The sequence below is a fragment of the Rhinopithecus roxellana genome, chromosome 12, assembly GCF_007565055.1.
Source record: "Rhinopithecus roxellana isolate Shanxi Qingling chromosome 12, ASM756505v1, whole genome shotgun sequence".
NCBI lineage: Eukaryota > Metazoa > Chordata > Mammalia > Primates > Cercopithecidae > Rhinopithecus > Rhinopithecus roxellana.
The window spans coordinates 13976053-13994380 of NC_044560.1; the positions used below are offsets into that span (position 1 = coordinate 13976053).

Below are 18328 nucleotides of genomic sequence, written 5' to 3' on the forward strand. Positions count from 1 at the left end.
CCATCAGGACTCCACAATAGGTGTTAGGGCCCCGTCCAGCCCCAGGGCCCAGAGCTGCCGTCTTCAGGCCCAGGAGAATAAGACTTGGGAGAGGAAGATGAGAAGGTCTCAGTGGACTCCACCGGGGCCCTTCCCTGCTCTGAAGCTCAGGGTTGACAGTGCCATTTCCAATCAAAGCCTGCTCTAGCCCACCAAGTCCCTCTCTGCCTGTGGACCGCAGTTTCCACATCTGTAAAGTGGTTATCATACTGTCTAACCCCTGAGGGTGCCGATGAGCTGGAGGACAGGCCACATGTTTTTAAAAGCAGAGGATGGAGACAGCTGGGGAAAGCCCTGTGTTGGCCCTCAGGGCCTGTCCTGGCTGCTGTCAGCCTCCAGCTGCTGGGCTCAGATCAGACAGCAACTCCAGCATGGCCTGGATTAGTGCCTACGGCCCTCACTTACAGAGGGCAGATCCCAGCCTGCCCCTCCCAAGGACCCAGTGGCCCCAAGCTCATACCAGGCAGCTCTCACCCACCAGTGGTCACAGTCTTGGGCAAGCCACTCTTGCCCTCTGGGCCTCAGCTGTCTCATCTGCAAAATGCGGATCACACCTTTAACCCCCGTGGGTCAGGAAAGGTTTCAACAATTACACAGCCCACCAGGCCTTGGCCTTCGAGGAAGGTAAGGTGTTCTGGACTCCCATTCTGACTTGGCCATCTGCTCCTAGGCAAACAGCTCCTCTTTGACGCATCTGTGCCGTGGGGGTGACCAACCTCACAGGCATATGATAAAGGCCAAAGAGGGGGCAGGAATGCTGGCCCCAGCCAGGCTGGGGACTCACCAGGGTCACACAGTGTGGGAGCTAGAGGACCAGGGCTGGATTCTGGGTTGGGGCTCCTTTACCACTGTCCCCAGGGAATCCTTCACCACCACCAGCCTGGCTAGCCTGGGGTCCCACCCCCACCAGGTGCCTCTGGGGAAACCAAGAGACCATCAGGGTTACCCCCTGCCTCCATGCAGGCCCAACACAAGCCCCTATGATAGGAGTGGCAGCCATTTCAGCAGGCATCCATGATGTGCCAGGCACTGTGCAAGGTGGGCCATGCATTTCGTCTCCAAGGGTCTCATCCTTCTGACAGGCTGTGACTATCACCCCCGTTTTACAGATGGAAAAGTGGAGGCACACAGCCAAGGTCACATGGTGTGTGGCACCCCTGAGATTCAAACCTGGAAAGGTCACACACTCTATGGAGCTCGGCTGCTAAGGTCATCGCTTCCCGAGACCTCCATGAGAGAAGAGCTGGGTCACCTGGCCATAAGGTCCGACAGGCAGGAGGCCAGCTCAGTGTTCAGCCTCTTGGGAGAAGCAGAGTCGGGCAGGGCCACAGGAACAGCATCGTCTGCTGGGGACAGTGTGGGCTCCAGTGACCAGGCCCTTCACCCATCTGAAGCCACTCGGCAACCTTCTTGGCCGCCTGGTGCGGCTGTGACCCAGACACAGCAGCCACTGTCTGCCCGGCAGCAGGGTGGGGCGCCGGGCCCGAGGCCGGCTCTGCGGCCTGTCAGGAGATTTACACCCGACTCTTAACAGCCTCGCGGAATCGCAGGCGGGTGCCGGGCCTGGGGTGGTCTGCTGTGAATCGGCCCCCTGTGAGCAGATGAAAGCCGGGTCGGTGGCTGGGCAGGGAAACGGGCTGGCCGGGGGCCAGCGGGCAGGGAGGCCAGCGGTTCCCTCCCAGGGCTCCAAGTGGGGCTTCCAGCGGCCTGGGGTTGATTAGGAGAATCCGGGAGGTCTGTGGTTAACCCCTTCCCTCCTGCTGGGTAGACTCCCCTACCCTGCCCCTAGCCCAGCGGACACTCCTGGCGGTTGTGGCGGTCTTGGGAGCCAGGGACCTGGAGCAGTTGCCTCTCCTCAGCCCAGGAAGAAACTGCGGAAACTCTTAAGGCCCTCAAAGGCCCAACTGTGGGCTTAGGGTCACTCCTGCCCATGCCAAACCCTCGGCTGCCACACTCTGCTGGCTGCTCACCTCAGACCCCTGCTCAAAGATCACCTCTTCAGGCGGCCTCCCTGCCCCACCCCTTGTCCCATCCCTTGCACCCTCCACTCCTTCTCCCTGCTTTGTTTTTCTTCATAGGACTTCGCACTACCCGAAATGACATTAATGAATCATTTGCTTATTCATCAACGATTTATGGAGCAGCTATGAATGCAGGAGCTCCTGCCTGCATTCCCGGGGTCTGGCTATACCAAGGCCTGGCAAACCAGAGAAAAGAACTCTGCCCTTGTAGAGCATAAACAATAGGGGGCTGGGCACAGTGGCTCATGCCTGTAATCCCAGCACTTTGGAAAGCTGAGGTGAGCGGATCACTTGAGGTCAGGGGTTCGAGACTAGCCTGGCTAACATGGTGAAACCCTGTCTCTATTAAAAATACAAAAATTAGCTGGGGGTGGTGGCGTGTGCCTGTAATCCCAGCTACTCGGGAGGCTGAGGCAAGAGAATCTCCTGAACCTGGGAGGTGGAGGTTGCTGTGAGCCGAGATCTTGCCACTGCACTCTAGCCTGGGCAACAGAGCAAGATTCCATCTCAAAAAACAAAACAAAACAAAACAAAACGGGAGCAATGAATAACAAATGAAACAAATTATCGAACTAGGTAGCACCTTAGAAGGTGGTAGTGGTAAGTGCTCGGGGTGACCTTAAAGCCAGGAAGGAAAAGGGGAGAGGTGAGGAAGGCTGTGTGTGTGCCACTTGAAACGGGTGCTGCTGAGACGTGCAGAGGCTTTAGGGTGTGAAGGAGTGGGCCATGCATCTGGGGGTGTCTGGGGAGGAGTGTTCTAGGTAGAAAAAAGAGCAGTGCAAAGGCCCCCGGGGCAGGAGTGTCCCTGGCAAGTTCAAAGACCAGCCAGGAGGCCAGGGTGGCCAGAGCAGGGTGTGGGAGGGAGGGCAGAGGGTAACGGGCACAGGCTAGGTGGGAGTGAGGTCCGTTCCCCCACCGTGGTCCATGCCAGACTTGCCAGGTGTCGCACCCCTCCTGCTGGGATCCTGGACACGGCTCAGCAACCTGCTTCTTAACCAGCCCCCAGTGACTCTGAGGGACACCAGCACTGAGAACCTCAGAAACCAAGGCCACACAGGCAGGAAGCCACCAAGCCAGCCTTCAAACCCAGCTGGCCACCTGGCTGCAGGCCGGGCACGCTCTGCAGGGCACCAGAGGGGAACGACCTGGCCACAGAACCCACAGCCGGCCTCAGGGATCTACAGATTCCCAGTCCTTGGCTCCCAGAACCAGCCCCTACTCCCACTTCACCCCACAGCAGGCTCAGATTTCAGAGGGTCGGAGGTGGCAAAACAGGAAAAAAGCTGAGAAAGGAAGTCCAGGAGCACAAAAGGCCTGTAACAACCCACGAAGGTTGTGGGGCACTTCCTGGGGCCAGTCAACCCAGTCAACCTTCACAGCGACTCCCCTGAGCAGACACCAATACCATCCATTTGACAGCTGAGCACACTGAGGCGAAAAGGCCCTTCCAAGTGGTCCTCACTTCCCGGAGACCCCGGTCGGAGCCCCCAGGGTATGCTGACGGTCACTGTGGGCAAGAGGTTTTACGCCCTGGCCTCTACCCTCTCCTGGAGCTGCCCAGGAGAGCAGTTAATGGGGACTTTGCCCAGGGCCTGGCACAAGGGAGGAGGTTGCTCAGTGACCAGGAGCCACCGAGCTGGTCCCTTCACTCTTATAGATGGGGACACTGAGGACCAGAAAGGCCAAGGATTTGTCCAAGGTCAAAGACAAAGGAGTGGGGCTGCAACCCAGGGCGTGGGGGCCTGATATCAAGGCCAGAATATGCCAGGGACTGGAGTAGGCAGGTCCTAAGGATGGGGGACCTAGTAGACTGCCCCCCCGCACCCCATATCTGCTCTGTTCTGTAAATAAAACCACTGATCCAGCCCCTTCCGGGGCCCAGAGAGGGAGGCCACCTGTCTCAGGTGGTGCAGCAAGCCTGGCCTCTGATGCCGCGGGTCTCCAGACCCAGCCTCTGTCCCTCCCTCTTGTTGCCTGGTCCTGAGTCACCCCTCTACCTCCCAGCTCACCCCAGAAAGGGCCATCTCAGGTCTGGGAGACCCAGGCAAGGAAAAGCAGGCAGGGGATTCCGCTGGAATCTCCCACAGGCAGGGCTAAGTCTCCACGCTCATCCAGGGGCCCCAGCAGGGCAGAGTGGGCGGCTCTGGGGTGGGCTGAGCTGAGCATGGAGGGCTCTCAGAGGTGCCAACCTTGCTCGGTCCCTTGGGATCTTCCCACCAAGCGTCAAGACCCCGTCCCGAGCATCTACCAACTGGGTGCTCCCCTCTTTCTGGAGTGGCTCCTGAGTGCTGCATCCCCACCCTGAGCCCAACTGTGGCTCCTGTCCAAGCTGACCCTGCCCCTGGAGACGTAGGGCAGGGCTGCCACCTCCTTCAATGGAGACTTGATGCCTCCAGCTCTATTACCAAGGCAGCCACCCAGCTGCTGCCCATGAGAGAGCTCACCGTTGACTAATGGTGGTGGTAGGAGTGCAGGAAGGGAGCTGGGTACCGAAGACAACAGAACGCTGCCGACCCAGTGACTCATGGAACCCCTCTGTGCTATGGCCATGTGCTGTCCACTCGTCGCCCCGATCTCCAGGCCCGCAGGGTGGGTGGCATCATTACACTTCATGGAGGAGGGAGCTGAGGCCCAGAGAGGTCAGCGACTTGCCCTAGGTCACACTGCAGATAACAGCCCTGGCTAAAGTGACGGATTACCTGCCAACCCCCACCGCTAAGAGATTTCTATAGATTTAGCCATTGTTTCCTCGCAATAGCATCATGAGGTAGTTGCTTGTGTGAATCTCATTTTTCAGTTCAGGAAACTGAGGCATGGAGATGACTAGCCCAAGGTCCCACAGCCAGGAAGGCTGGCTTGCAACCTGCCCTCTGCACTATGGTGGTCTACGGCTCATGAGGGCTTCCCAGCCATCACTACCTTGAGACTCTGGGAGTCACTGATCCAGTTCTCAGATGACAAAACTGAGGCCACAAAGAAGACATGACTTGCCTAGGGTCATGAAGCCCAAAGCCAAGAGCATGGGCTGTTCCATGTCTGATCTCTGCAGGAAGGAACCGGCAGGAGTGTGGTCAGAGCAAGTGCTGGCTGGGAGCTGACCGTGCAGGCCTGAAGATGTGTGCAGGGGCTCAGGGCTGGCAGAGGTGACCCTGAGAGCCCTGGAGAGAGACTCTTCCAGGTCTGCTGGGCTCAGCTCCAAGCCTTTCCCAAGTGGCCAGATGCTGGGATGGGCCCAGGAATTGGAAGATGGGGTGCTAGGCCCAGCTGACTCCCAAGAAGGGAGGGGTCAGCCCAGGGCTAGGCCTCCTGCCCCAGGCCTGCTCAGCCTAGAATCTTGCATCTGGGAAGACTGAAGCCTGGGGCGCTTTCCTGCACCTTGCACAGCATTAGGTCCTATTCAGGTACCCAACTCCCTCAGGCCTGGATTCTCTCCTCGCTAGAACTTGGGTGACCCCTCTGGCTCTGCTGTCCCGAAGATCCCATTCAATAGTGACTTCTAAACTGCAAAGGGTCACATTTCTGAGAAAGAGAGGGGCAGGCCAACCCTCAGTGCACCGAGCTGAAAAATGCCTCGGGGAGGTGGGATGGAGCTCAGGACGCTGGCTGCCTCTGTTTCATTCATTCACTCATTCATTCTGCGGACACAGAGCCTCGGCCTACCCTCCCACTTCCCCAGCCTTAATCTGACCTTCAGCAAGCAGAGAGAATTAAACACAAACTTGCTTTGATGGACCAGAACTCCCTGCTCGTAGGGTCCGGGTGCCAGGGCTCTGGGTGACCTGAGCGAGTCACACGCTAAGATTCAAAGACCCAGTTTCCAAGGAAGACACCTGGCCTCACATCCAGGCCAGCCCTTGATTTTTGATCACTCCTGCCCTCCACCCATCCCTCAGCCACCGGCAGAGAAGCTGGGGGCACAGGAAGGCAAGCCTGGCCCAACCTCCATCCAGAAACACACAAGCACCCCCACAAATGCCACATCTGAAAGTTTTCTCCATCCTTTTCCTTTCCTTGACTCCCTGAGCAGTCTCCATGGACAGTCATCTCCACTCCCAGCCTCCTCGCTGGCCTCCCACAGTCTCATGCTAAGCCCAGAGGGTTTAGGGGTTTGCTGGCAGGCACGCAGTGTGTGGGCGCACAAAGCCAAGGACTGCAGACCCCCAGGAGGGGTCCATCTGTCTGACCTAGCTGCCGTCCTTCCCGCACTGGACCCTCCTCCCCCATGCAGGGGCTCAGGGGGCTCGGTGGCACTTACGTCTGGGCTCCCGGGGTCCGTCCACGGTCACCTTGATGGCTCGGTGGTAGGTGGCCACTTGGGTGGGGTTGGTGAACACAGTGATGGTCAGGGTGAAACTCTTCCCTGGGGAGAGTGGGGGACAGAGGCAGGCAGTTGGCACCTGGAGCTTCCACAATACCCTGCTCTCCCACCTGTACCTACCCTGGAAGGCCCTAACTTTCAAGAAGGGGCACTCTGTCCTCTTTCAACCTGGGCAAAAGATAGGGCTCTGGGTGAAGCTCAAGCTGCTGGGCTTGGCATTCAAGGCCCGGGGGTCTGACGCCAACTTTGTCACCTCCCTACCCCATGCCGTGGCCACCCTGGCTTACGTTCCCCGCTTCTTGGCCTTTCTGCTGTCTCTTCTATTCAGAAACCCACATGATTTTACGGCAGGGAGCAGGATGGGTATATTCTATTTTCTGAAAGTAATTGGTGATCCTCGTAGAAAAATTCAAGAACATAGAAAATACAAACAAAGAAGAAAAGATCCTCCCATGGTTCCACTAGCTGGAGATAGACACCATTACCATTCGGCGTTTTCCCTTCCAGCTCTTTTTGTATGGGTTTGTATATTTACACAGTTGCAGTGCTACTAAAATACAGATTTTCATACTGCTTTTTTTTTTTTCACTTAACATCACATCAGAAGTACTTTCCCACATCATTAAAACTCCATAAACTTCATTTTTAATGGCTGCAAAATATTTCAACTCAAGGAAGCCTCATCTTTTATTTATCTACCTCCTTACTCTCGGGTGTTTACATCGTTGCTAATTTCTTATTGATGTGTGCAGCTGGAGCTGAAAAAGGACTGATTTGGGAGCTGCAGACATTTCTTCTGTAGACACAACTGTTATTTCCAGAATGTTGTTCTATTTTTAGATAGACATTTGGCTCCAAAGTCTCCATTCAAAATTCCTGAGAGGGGAAAAAACTTTTAAAATACTGTTTTTTTTTTGTTTTGTTTTTTTGTTTTTTTTACCATTTAAAATAAAATGAAAGTGACTTTCTGTTTATAAAAATCTTTGTCTGCATCTCTGCTTATTTCCTTAGACTAGATTCCAAGAAGCGGTGAGTGATTTCACGGCAGCAGAGGGTTGGGACATATTACGGGCCCTGATCCCTCTTGGAGTGAGATGACTCTCCGGAGAGATTTAGTCGTCACCCTTGCGTGTGAGGCTGCGTCACACCCCAGGGACGTGTCTATCAAGATGGAAGATCTTTTACATGCTCTTGATTTTGTTTGGCTTTTTTTCTACTACTAGTGAGACTGAAACTTTTTATATGATTATTATCCATCATAATCCAACACGTATTATTGCTTCATGTTCTTTTAGTTTCCTGTGAAGGTTTTAGTGCCTTTTAAAAATTGCTATATATTAAGCTTATTAATACTTTCCATGCTATATTTGTGGCCATCAGTTTCCCGGGGGCACTGGCCTGTACAGTTTGCCTTCGCACGCTGGGTGGTTTTTCATTTTCACTTCTATTTCTTGTTCTGTCGTTTTATGTTTAGACAGGCTTCTCCGTGTAGAAAGCAGTTTATGAAGATTTACTTTCAACAGTCTTCTCTCTACTTTCTACAGTGAATTCTCTGATGTGTCTGGGAGCTTAGGGGTCTGGGTAAAAGTCCTCCTCTCACCCTATTCTCTATTATGATCCACAGCCTTATGCTCTGTGAGATTGGTGGCAGGGAGTGGGGGAGATTTGCAGATCCCCCAAGCCAGATTTATCCCCCTATCCCTGCCTCTGGATCCCACGTACAGGTCTGGGAACTCCCTGTGGGTAGGGGCCAATGGTCTCACACTCTCACCTGTACCCCAGAGCTGGCACTGGATGGTCACCGAGGGAGGCTGCCCAAGCGCATCCCTCTGGTGTCCCCCTGACAAGCCTCCAAGGTAAGCAGGTAGGTTTCAACATCCCCATGTTGCAGGTGGGAGATAAGCTCAGGGTGGAGACCAGAATCTCACAGTTCTCTTTGCACGGCCGGGTACTTGTTGGTCAACTGATCAAGTGAAAAGTGTAGACCCAGAGGCAGGAGAATCCAGAACAAAATTAAACCAGCCAGGTTGCCAGGAGCCATGCCACAGGACTCAAGGCCCTCTGAGACACCAGGGGGAATTTAAAGCTCAAGACCCACTGAGGTGTGACTCTATTTTTTTATTTATTTATTTATTTTTTATTTTTTTTGAGACGGAGTCTCGCTCTGTCGCCCAGGCTGGAGTGCAGTGGCCAGATCTCAGCTCACTGCAAGCTCCGCCCCCCGGATTTACGCCATTCTCCTGCCTCAGCCTCCCGAGTAGCTGGGACTACAGGCGCCCACCACCTCGCCCGGCTAGTTTTTTGTATTTTTTAGTAGAGACGGGGTTTCACCGTATTAGCCAGGATGGTCTCGATCTCCTGACCTCGTGATCCGCCCGTCTCGGCCTCCCAAAGTGCTGGGATTACAGGCTTGAGCCACCGCGCCCGGCCTGAGGTGTGACTCTAACTGGGAAACGAGGCGCTTCTCTGGAAGCCTTTTCCTAAGCCAGCTGGCTGAGGCAGGGATAGAAATTCTGACTGCACTTGCCCCCGGGGCCCCAGGTCAGAACAGACCTGGTCTCTCACTCCCAGGTCACAGGGCCACTTTGCATGATTTCTGGAAGCAGAAAGTGCAGATGGTCTAGGGAAGTGCCAGGCAGACACCTTGGGCTCCCTGCCCAACCACCCCCTACTGCCTTTCCTCACTCTGAGGTCTTTTCTCTCCTGGACCCCTTCCTCCTCTAACCAGCCCAGCACTCTCCTGGGGTCCCTGAGCCTCTGACCCTGCCAGCATTGTCCAGCACCTTCTTGGTTATGATGGGGAGTTTAGGCAGACAGCCCAGAGCCCTAGGGGCCAGACTCCAGACCCGGAGGACTAATGGGCCCCAGTTCCCTGTCACAGGGCCTTGGGCCCACAGCAGCATTTGAAAGTTTACTAAAATGCTCCTTCAGGTCACCCACCTTCTCAGTCAGGCCTTCCCTGGTCACTTTATCTACTTTATCTAAAGTAGGCATTTTTAATTTTAATTTATTTTTTTGAGACAAGGTCTTGCTATGTCACCCAGGTTGGAGTGCAGTGGCACGATCATAGCTCACTGCAGCCTGGACCTCCCCGGCTCGTGATCCTCCTATCTCAGCCTCCTGAGTAGCCAGGACAACAGGTGAGCGCCGCCACGCCTGGCTAATTTTTTTTTTTTTCCTTCCTTCCTTCCTTCCTTCCTTCCTTCCTTCCTTCCTTCCTTCCTTCCTTCCTTCCTTCCTTCCTTCCTCCCTCCCTCCCTCCCTTCCCTCCCTCACTCCTCCCTCCTTTCTTTCTTTTTCTTTTTTTTTCAAGCTTTTACTATGTGCCCAGGCTGGTCTTGAACTCCTGGGCTCAAGTGATCCTCCCGCCTTGGCCTCCTAAAGCATTGGGATTACAGGTGTAAGTCACTATGCCTAGAAGGCGTTTTTAACTTGGCTCCGTAGAATTGAACGAGCCTGAGAACTGGGATAGGAAAAAATTACAACTGTATTGTCCCTAACCTCTAACTGAAATTTAGCATCACTCTTAAGCATGAGCGTAGGCAACAAACCACAGAGGTATTATCAGCCGTACCTGTGACCTTGTCACCAACAGACGTCACAGATACTTACATATCACATTACAGTTGCTGCAGATTTCTCTAAATATCTTTTATGCTCGTCACAACTTCAAAACCATGGTCATCATTAGACCCAATGCTAGATCTTATTTAATACACTGAACAAAACAGTACATTTACCACAATTTTTAAAGTATTTTGCTATGTTTTAATAGAATTGGTTTCCATTGTAATACTGTGCATTTAATTTTATACCTTAAAAAAATCATTCTGAGAAAGGTGTGTGGGCTTCACCAGATATCAGAGGGGCCCATAGAAAAACAAAAACAAAAACAAAAACAAAAAAGGGCTAAGCAGCTCAACCCGAAGTACCACAGGCCCTCCTACTCCCTTTCTCTATTCCCTGCACCTGCTGGAATTTTCTCATGATGCGTATGCTTTTAATAATCCATCTACTCATTTTGTCTCCTTCTACTAGATTATAAGCTCCCCAGGGGCCCAAGTTCTGTCTTTTTCATGCGGTGTCTCCAGCCCCTAGGACAGCATCTAGCACATAGTAGGTGCTCAACAACATTTGTTAAACAAATTAAGGGCAGAGATAATGGCTCCCATTTTGCAGATGAGGAAACTGAGGCTCAGAGAGGAGCAGTGAGTTGAGCAGGTCACACAGTATCCAGGCAGGACTCAGAAAAGTCAGAATGTGCCAGAGCATGCCCCTCCACACAGGTACTAAGGTCCTGCTCCTGAGAAGTGAGAAGCCCCCACTCCCACCAGGTAGCAAACCACATGCCACCCCTGAGGTCACCAGCACTCCTCGGCCACTTCCACCAGCTTCTGAACCTGTCACCACCTCCGCCCAAGTACAAAGGAGAGGAGTGTGGGGCCTAAGAGGAGGAGTGAGAGGGAGGGGCAGGCGTCGGGATCTCAGGAGACAGGGAGCCTGGGGAGCAGGGGTGGGAGAAAGCTGTCGCCCTGAGTGCCCCTCAGCTCCCCTGGCCCTGCCCAGCTCTCTCTCTGCCCGGCAGCGGCAAACCCATCCATCCCTCTCTCTCAGCATCTAGATACAACTCCGTGCAGGAGCCCTGGGCAAACCTGCAATCTGTCAGGAGCCCAGGAAGTGTAAACCCAGGCTCTCCGAGAGCTGGCCCTGGTTGCAGGGGAGAAGCCTCGGTCTCGGAAACGGGTTTCCTTTAGGGCTCCAAAAACTCCTCCAGGACCCATCATGAACCAGCCAGGGTGGCAGCGTGGCCTCAGGCAAGTCCTTGAGCCTCTCTGCCTGGTTCCTATGTGTAGAAGGTCCCCGCCCCACCCACAGGAGCTGCATGGGTGGGGGAGGGGACGGGTCTGTCTCAGGGGACCTCGGGGTTTTCTCAACTTCAGCCAAGAAGCCATCCATCTCTCCCCCAACCAGTGGTTTCCCTCAGCCTGCACCAGCACACTGTACCCTGAATCTCTGTGGACATACGGTTGCTTTTTAACTTGTTGATCACAGCTCAGGAGACCATGTGCTTTTCATTTTCACCTAGGCCCGTGGCCGCCTGGTAGAGGGGCATTTTTGGGATTTGCAGTGGCGTGTGGTCACCACAGTGCTGGGGTGGCACTGGCAGCGTTAGGGGTGGGGTGTGTGTATGTGGTGGGGTACGCCAGCACCCAGCACTGCCCAGGGTGGTGAAGATTCATTCTTCCTGGGAGGGAAAAACTTGCTTATAAAAGTCCTCTGGCTGGGAGCGGTGGCTCATGCCTATAATCCCAACATTCTGAGAGGCTGAGGCGGGAGGATAGCTTGAGTCCGGGAGTTCAAGACCAGCCTGAGCAACACAGTGAAGAACACCCCCATCTCTACAAAAAATAATTTTAAAAAATCAGCTGAGCGTGGTGGCACATGCCTATAGTCCCAGCTATTCAGGTGGGAGGACTGCTTGAGACCAGGAGGTTGAGGCTGCAGTGATCGCACTACTGCACCCCAGCCTGGGTGACAGAGCGAGACCTTGTCCCAAAAAAAAGTAAAAGAAAAAAATTCTCTGAGTCATGAACCTAACTCATGACATAAAATAAAGGATTTTTTTTTGCACTTTTAGTATCTACTGAATTTTCCAGAAGGAAAGACAGTTCTTTTTTCTTTTTCTTTTTAAATTTTGTTCAGCGCTTTGCCAAGAGTTGTTGACAACTTCAGAAAGTCATGGTATTGGCAGCAAGGCCAGGTTCAGATTGAGTTCTGCCACCCTGCCTGTTCCCTCTGCTGTGGGCTTCTGCGTAGAGGGCATTCGTCCACCTCATGGAGTCCTCTGGCCTCAACATTTACATATTCAAATCAGGGTTTTATTATAAATTACTTTTCCTTTTCTTCTCCATCATAGCTATGGAATAACGTAGTTTGCAACTGCATGTAAACAGGGAGGTTACATTATTTACACATTTCAATGTAGAATAGTAAGGTTTGATACAAAATATATATTGTAAGATAGGCTCCTTGCGTCTGGCAGGGCAGGGACCTCAGCCCTAATCACTGCAGGAGACAGCAATGACCTGGTTTTCTTCCCTTCCTTTTCTTGGTTCACACCTTCAGCCCTATCGTAAGAGCTCTGTGGTGTTACTGGGTGCATGTCTTTCACGGAAAGCCATCTTCCTGGAATTCAGACAGAATGTAGAACTTGTTTCTGAGGAAACAAGCAGAGGTTTCCATCAGACTTCTCAGTTCTGGCAGAATTCAGAGAGCCAGGCAAGGGTTCTGGGTCCCAACCCCAGACCTTAAGTCCCAAAGTGTCCCATCTCCTAAAGTCGCCCAGATTGTCACTGTCAACCACTGACTGTTCTCTCAGGTGGGAATTTCCCAGTTGGCAGGATGGGCACTGCAGATGTGTGTCTGCATGCCAGCGGACCCGGCACCCTCCTTCCTCCCTGCCAACCGCCTCCACCTCTCCCACTCAGCAGTTCACACCTTCTGGGTTTCCCCCACCCCCGCCCAAACCACACAGTAATCAGAGAATCAGTGGCTGTCACCGCTCAAAAGGACCTCAATGTCCTCCTCCAGTCCCAAGCATTTGAAGTAACAAAATCTCTAACATGTATCCAGCTCTCAGTATGTGCCAGCTGATACACCTGTATCAATTTCTCTAACATTCCCAAAATCTCATGAGGTAGGTACGATTATCATCCCCATCTCACAGCTGAGGAAACTGAGGCACAGAGTGGTTAAGTCATTTGCCCAACGTCATCCAGCAAGTCATTAGCAGAGCTGGGACTCAAATACAGGGTGCCCGATACTAGAATGCAGGCTCTCAAAGACCTCGAGCCTCTGAAGGCTGAACGCCTTAGCCACAGTTCCTCAGATACCGGAACTCCTCCTCAGATCACTTCCTGCCTCCCAGGACCACTGAGATTGGTTATGGACCACTGAGAGGAGATGGATGAGAGAATGGTTGATAAACTCAGCCTCTGGCATCTCCCAGAGCCACAATCCCAGCCTCAGCCATTCCTGCTACAAGGGTAAGCTCCCAACCAATGCTTTGGAAACCCGTTTCCCTCCCTGCAGGCCTGGGGAGGGGGGCTCAAAGTCTGTGGGTATGAAAACCACTAAAAAAAATCATTCTCAGTGTGCAGAACGGCCAGACAAGATCTCGGTAACTCAGAAAATCGTTGTCTCTTCTCTTTATCTCACCTCCCAGGAGAGGGAGTGGGAAGGGAGAATCAAGTTCCTGACGCCTTGCTGGGCTCCCCGATCGACAGCACTTCTGCCTGCCTCGCAACAGGCAGCAGCTATAGTGCCCCTGACACACACCTGGGCTAGCAGACCTGGCCACTGCCCCGCAGTCAACAGAGCCGTCAGCCTTGTCTGCCACCGACCAGGGACCAGTGACTCTCCTCTCAGGGCTGGGATTAAATTGCAAAGGGTTCGAGAGATTGTGGATGACAAAAGGGACTTGGAGACTAATTAGGAGCAGCAATGAAAGCTTAATTCATAAAAGGAAACATTTTCCATCCATCAACCTGCAACCAGTTAAGGGCACCGTTTGAAAGAAATCTGTGCGTGGGGAAGGGAGCCAACAGGAACAGGAAATGTTTGAAAGAATGTAAACTATTTCAGTTTCATAAAAAGTAACAAGTAAACACTTATTACATGCAAATAATGTCCTGGTTTTAATTAATGCTGAAAAGTCAAAATATGGTTGACATTTGTATGTATACATTCAATGACTGGAAAGGAAAAAGTGGTGCCCAGCTGCCTATTTCAGAGCAGGACTAGCAGCTCAGAAGGAACTAGAACCTTGAGAAGGTCCTGTTTATTGGTGATGAAAAGCACGGTTCTGCTTCAGCCTGTGTGGAGTTGGGGAGCAGAGGGAACCCAGCTTACTTCTTAACAAAGCTGGAGGAGGGCCTGGTGCTTGGGAAGGGCGACTCCCACTTCTCCTAGTCTTAAAGGGCCAGTGGACCCTCAGGCCTCCATTCCACAGAGGCAGGGTTTCTAGGACTTTCCCACCCAGGAGTTAAGTGATGATGGGTTTCAGGTCCCAGAAGCCTCCCATTCAACAGCCCCCCACCCCTGTCCCGCCTTCCTTCTACTGCCCAAGGTCGGTCAGACAGGCAGGGTGGCACACCAGCCTTGACTCTGGGGCAGGAGATGGCAGCCTTCGAGCTGTGCTTTCCAACATTTAGCCGCATTAGCTTCCATTCCAGACCACCTAGGGCTCAAAGGGGCTGGGAAGCTGGGTCTGGGAGACCACAGCTGGAGAGACAGAGCCTGAGGTGTGGGGGAGATTCTGCCCCATATGGAGAGGGTGGCTGGGGTGCTTGGGCCCCACAGACCAGGCACTTGTCCTGCAACCGCCTTGCTGAAAGACCTATAAGCTCCCTTTTTGAGCCTGCTAATCCACCATTTCGTGCCAGCAATTTTTGTGAGACCAAGTGTGCTTAACCAGAGGTTAAGGGGGGTGGCATGAACGGTTTCAGGAGTTGGTAAACCCTAGAAACTGGGAGAAAAGTGTGTCTTTTTCTGGCGAGAGACCATAACTTTCCTCACCCCCTCAAAGCAATCTGTAACGTCCTACAGGATTACAAATTGCTGTTTTTAGACAGAGCTGCGACTAGAGACCTAAGGGATTCTAAGGCCCCTCTTTCAACCTCCTTCCCTGCTGCCCCTGCCATTGCCAATGCTGAACTGGCGAGGCCTCCCTTCCACTTACCTCGCCCACTGCGGCCCACAAAGCGAAGGTCGTTGAACCTGGCCACCTGGTTCTTCATGACGGCCGAGGCGTTGCGCAGCTCAGCAGAGTAGTTCTCATCATTGCCTGCCATCACGGTCACCACCGTGCCATCTGGCACGTCCCCCAGTGCCACCACCTGAAGACATGGGGCAGGGGGGATGCAGGGGGACAGCTTAGAAAGGAAGAGGGAGGCCAGGGAAAGGAGGGGAGGGGCTGGGCTGGGCAGCTCCCCTAGGTCCCAGGCGCACTGCGTATTTCTCCAATGCAGGGTGGAGAAGAGGCTTAAAAACAATAAAGACCTTCCCTCAAATATCACGAAAACAAGAAGATGGAATCTCGGACTTCTACACCAAAATCCTAGATCAACTGCTGACATAAACTGTGTTCCAAGAAATCATCCTTTCAGTGAAATCTCAGCCAGAGACCTGTGAAATCAGCCCAGTCACTATGATGTGGGGTGCAGTTCCCCTGTTGTCTTCGGCTGGAGCGAAAGAGGAATCAACATGCTCCTAGCAACGAAGTCTCCAAGCGAAAAAGACTATCAACAATAATAACAACAGGGCTGCTACCCCCACTCAATTTATGCAAGAGCTGTTTAGGGCATGAAATTTGGCCCTGAAATGTGGACGAGGACCGGTTTATTGGCCTCTGCAGAGCCTAAATTCGTTATGCAGAGAAAATGCAGAATGCAAAACTCACGGGTGTTTTGAAAAAGGTCACCTAGAAAACCCCTTTAAAGTGAGAGGGGGTCTTTTGATAATGGAAGGATGCACCTGCTGGGAACTGCAGGATGGGGGTGGTGATGTCCCCTAAGCACCGTCTCCCCCAAGTCCCCCACCCCCAGGAGCACGGAGAGGCAGATGCCTTTTGAAAAACAATCAGACTTTAAACACAGTCACAACCATTTAAACGTGGCCGCCGCGTGCAGGGACCGGGGATCCATATGGTAAAAATTTCAAGGAGAAAATGTTTGGGATCTGATTAAAAAGGCCAGATTTCCTGTCAACATCCTGTCTTCTTTTAATTTCAAAGACTCCTTTTAAGCTCCAAGTGACAGTAAAACCTCCGATCTGACGATCTGACGATTAAAGTCACACGGGCCTCCCCCCCTCCCGGGGAGATTTCCCCCACTGGTATTTTAAGATGTCACCCGAGAGACCTCAAAGAGCCACTCATCCTTTTTTTCCAATTTGGAGTCGTCTTAATGGGAGCAGGGACGGCCTCAGCTGCCAGCGGTCGCCGCTTCCAGCCACCTCAGGCAGCACCACCCCCAGCCGCCGGCCCTTCCTGCCCTGCCCTTTTCTCACGGCAGCTGTGAGAGGTTTAGGGGAAAACCGAGGCGTTTTCGTTTCATCTCGCTGCCCCCTTAAAAAAATGAAAATGAAACAGTCGCCTACTCCCTGGCATAAAGAAAAAGGTCCTCCAAATGGCTGGGGGCTGCCAGAGTTAGGGGTCCCCCAATCTCAACCCGCCATTCAGGACGCAGAATATCCCCGAGCAAACGTCTGGAGAGCAGTGCCCCGATCCCGGCCTAGCGCCGTCCGGTAAAATTTCGGAAGCCCGAGGGTGTGAGGAGGAAGCGTCTGAGAAGCGGCGCGGGAGGAGGGGTGCTGGCGGCGGAGGGTAGGCCCTTTCACCGTTCGCACCCCACCCGCGGTGTCCTTGCCCCGGTCCCGGGATTCTCTTCTCCGTTACCTGCAGGGCTGTGTCTGAGCGATCTGGGTTGGGGGGGGTGCAAAACCCCATCCGCCCATTTCCGCACCAACGTCTCTACGCAGGGTGCCCTAAAACCCAGGTGGAGCGGGGTAACCCCCTTAAAAGTCATCCGTGCAGGGCGCATCCAAAACGGAACGCCGATGTCCCCGAGCCAAGTGCGCAGCAAGACTGAACCGGGTGCTCAGGTGTCGCCGCGGCGTCTCGGGCACCTCCCCTCCCCACTGCTCCGGAGGCTCTGGCTCCCGCAGCTTGGACGCCCGGAGCCCCAGGGCCGGCGCCCTCCCGCCCCGGGTCCCGCACTCACCTTGAAGGCGACGGGCAGTGTCTTGTTGCAGCGCCAGTGCGAGGGCAGCACGGAGCAGAGGAAGTTGGGGCTGTCGGTGCGCACGAGCTCGCCCGCGTGGTCCGCCAGCACGTCCACCATCGAGCGCACCTCGGGCCGGGCGCGCCCTCCGGGCCCCACGGCTGCCTGCGCGCTGAGCGCGCCGCTGTTCTCGCCCATCTTGCCGCCGCCGCCGCAGGGGAAGGCCGTGGAGGGAGGTGTGAAGCGGCGGCTGGTGCTTGGGTCTACAGGAATACGCATAACAGCGGCCGTCAGGGCGCCGGGCGGGCGGCGACTGCGCGGCTTCCCCCGGGGGCGGCCGGCGCGGACGCCTCCTCGGCCGCCGCTGCCGCGAGAAGCGGGAAAGCAGAAGCGGCGGGGCCCGGGCCTCAGGGCGCAGGGGGCGGCGCCCGGCCACTACTCGCCAGGGCCCGCCCGCTGCGAGGCCTCGCTAGCCCGACGGCCGCCCGCAGCCTGCCCGGCTAGTCCCGCATCCCCGGCGCGCGGCACCGCGTGTGGCCGCCCCTCGCGGCTGTCCCGGCTGCCTGGGCCGCGGCGGGGCCCGCGCGGGGCTGTGCCGCCGCCCCCGCCAACGCCGCCTCCCTCCCCGAAGCTTGCCCGCGGCCGCCTCGACTCCGCGGCCACAGCCCCAGAACAAATCCTCCAGAATCAAGTGGCGGGGCCGCGGCCGCCCGCACGGGGTTAGTACCCCCGGGGCCCGCGGGGCGGGGCCGGCCCGAGCGACGCGTCGCACAGCCAATCGGCGGAGCCCCCATCGCGGGCACCTCGGTGGCGTTCGCGGGGAGGAACGGGGCCTGCCGGAGGCCGCCCAACGGGGAGGGGCGGAAGGCGCCACCCCGCGGAGGAGGCCCCCGTGCCACAGCCCAGGGCCCCCGAGAGCTCTGGGAGCCCGGGGCAGATGCTAGAAATTTGCTTAGAACGTCCGGGTCCCACAGAAGGCGCCCTTGTCGCCCTCTCCCGGGTCGCATCTCCCTGACGCTGGGGCGCAACCCCTTCGCTCCTCCTCCCCGCTGGCCGCGGCCGGGCTTCCCCAGCTCTTGCTGCTTCGGGCCTGTGACTTCTGCAACCCCGGGCTGGGGCCCGCGGGAGCCTAGGGCCGGTGACACCGCACTGGGAGCCGCCCCAAAGAG

General features: G+C 54.9%; 1 protein-coding gene and 1 long non-coding RNA gene across 5 annotated transcripts in view; both read right to left on the bottom strand.

The window, feature by feature from the left end:
• Positions 1 to 18328, bottom strand: part of RUNX3 (RUNX family transcription factor 3) — a 65061-nt gene that overhangs the window by 12497 nt on the left and 34236 nt on the right. For 3 of the 4 annotated variants that reach the window (XM_030942210.1, XM_030942211.1, XM_010355718.2), the window contains exons 3-5: positions 17160 to 17422; positions 15119 to 15275; positions 6316 to 6420 (exon numbers count right to left, since the gene is read on the bottom strand). In XM_030942210.1, the coding sequence (XP_030798070.1) occupies positions 6316 to 6420; positions 15119 to 15275; positions 17160 to 17422 (525 nt within the window). The remainder of the gene's footprint in view (positions 1 to 6315; positions 6421 to 15118; positions 15276 to 17159; positions 17423 to 18328) is intronic. The other variant, XM_030942212.1, reaches the window with a different exon arrangement.
• Positions 17445 to 18105, bottom strand: LOC115900711. Its single transcript, XR_004060384.1, has one exon. It is a non-coding gene; the product is annotated as an uncharacterized LOC115900711 (long non-coding RNA).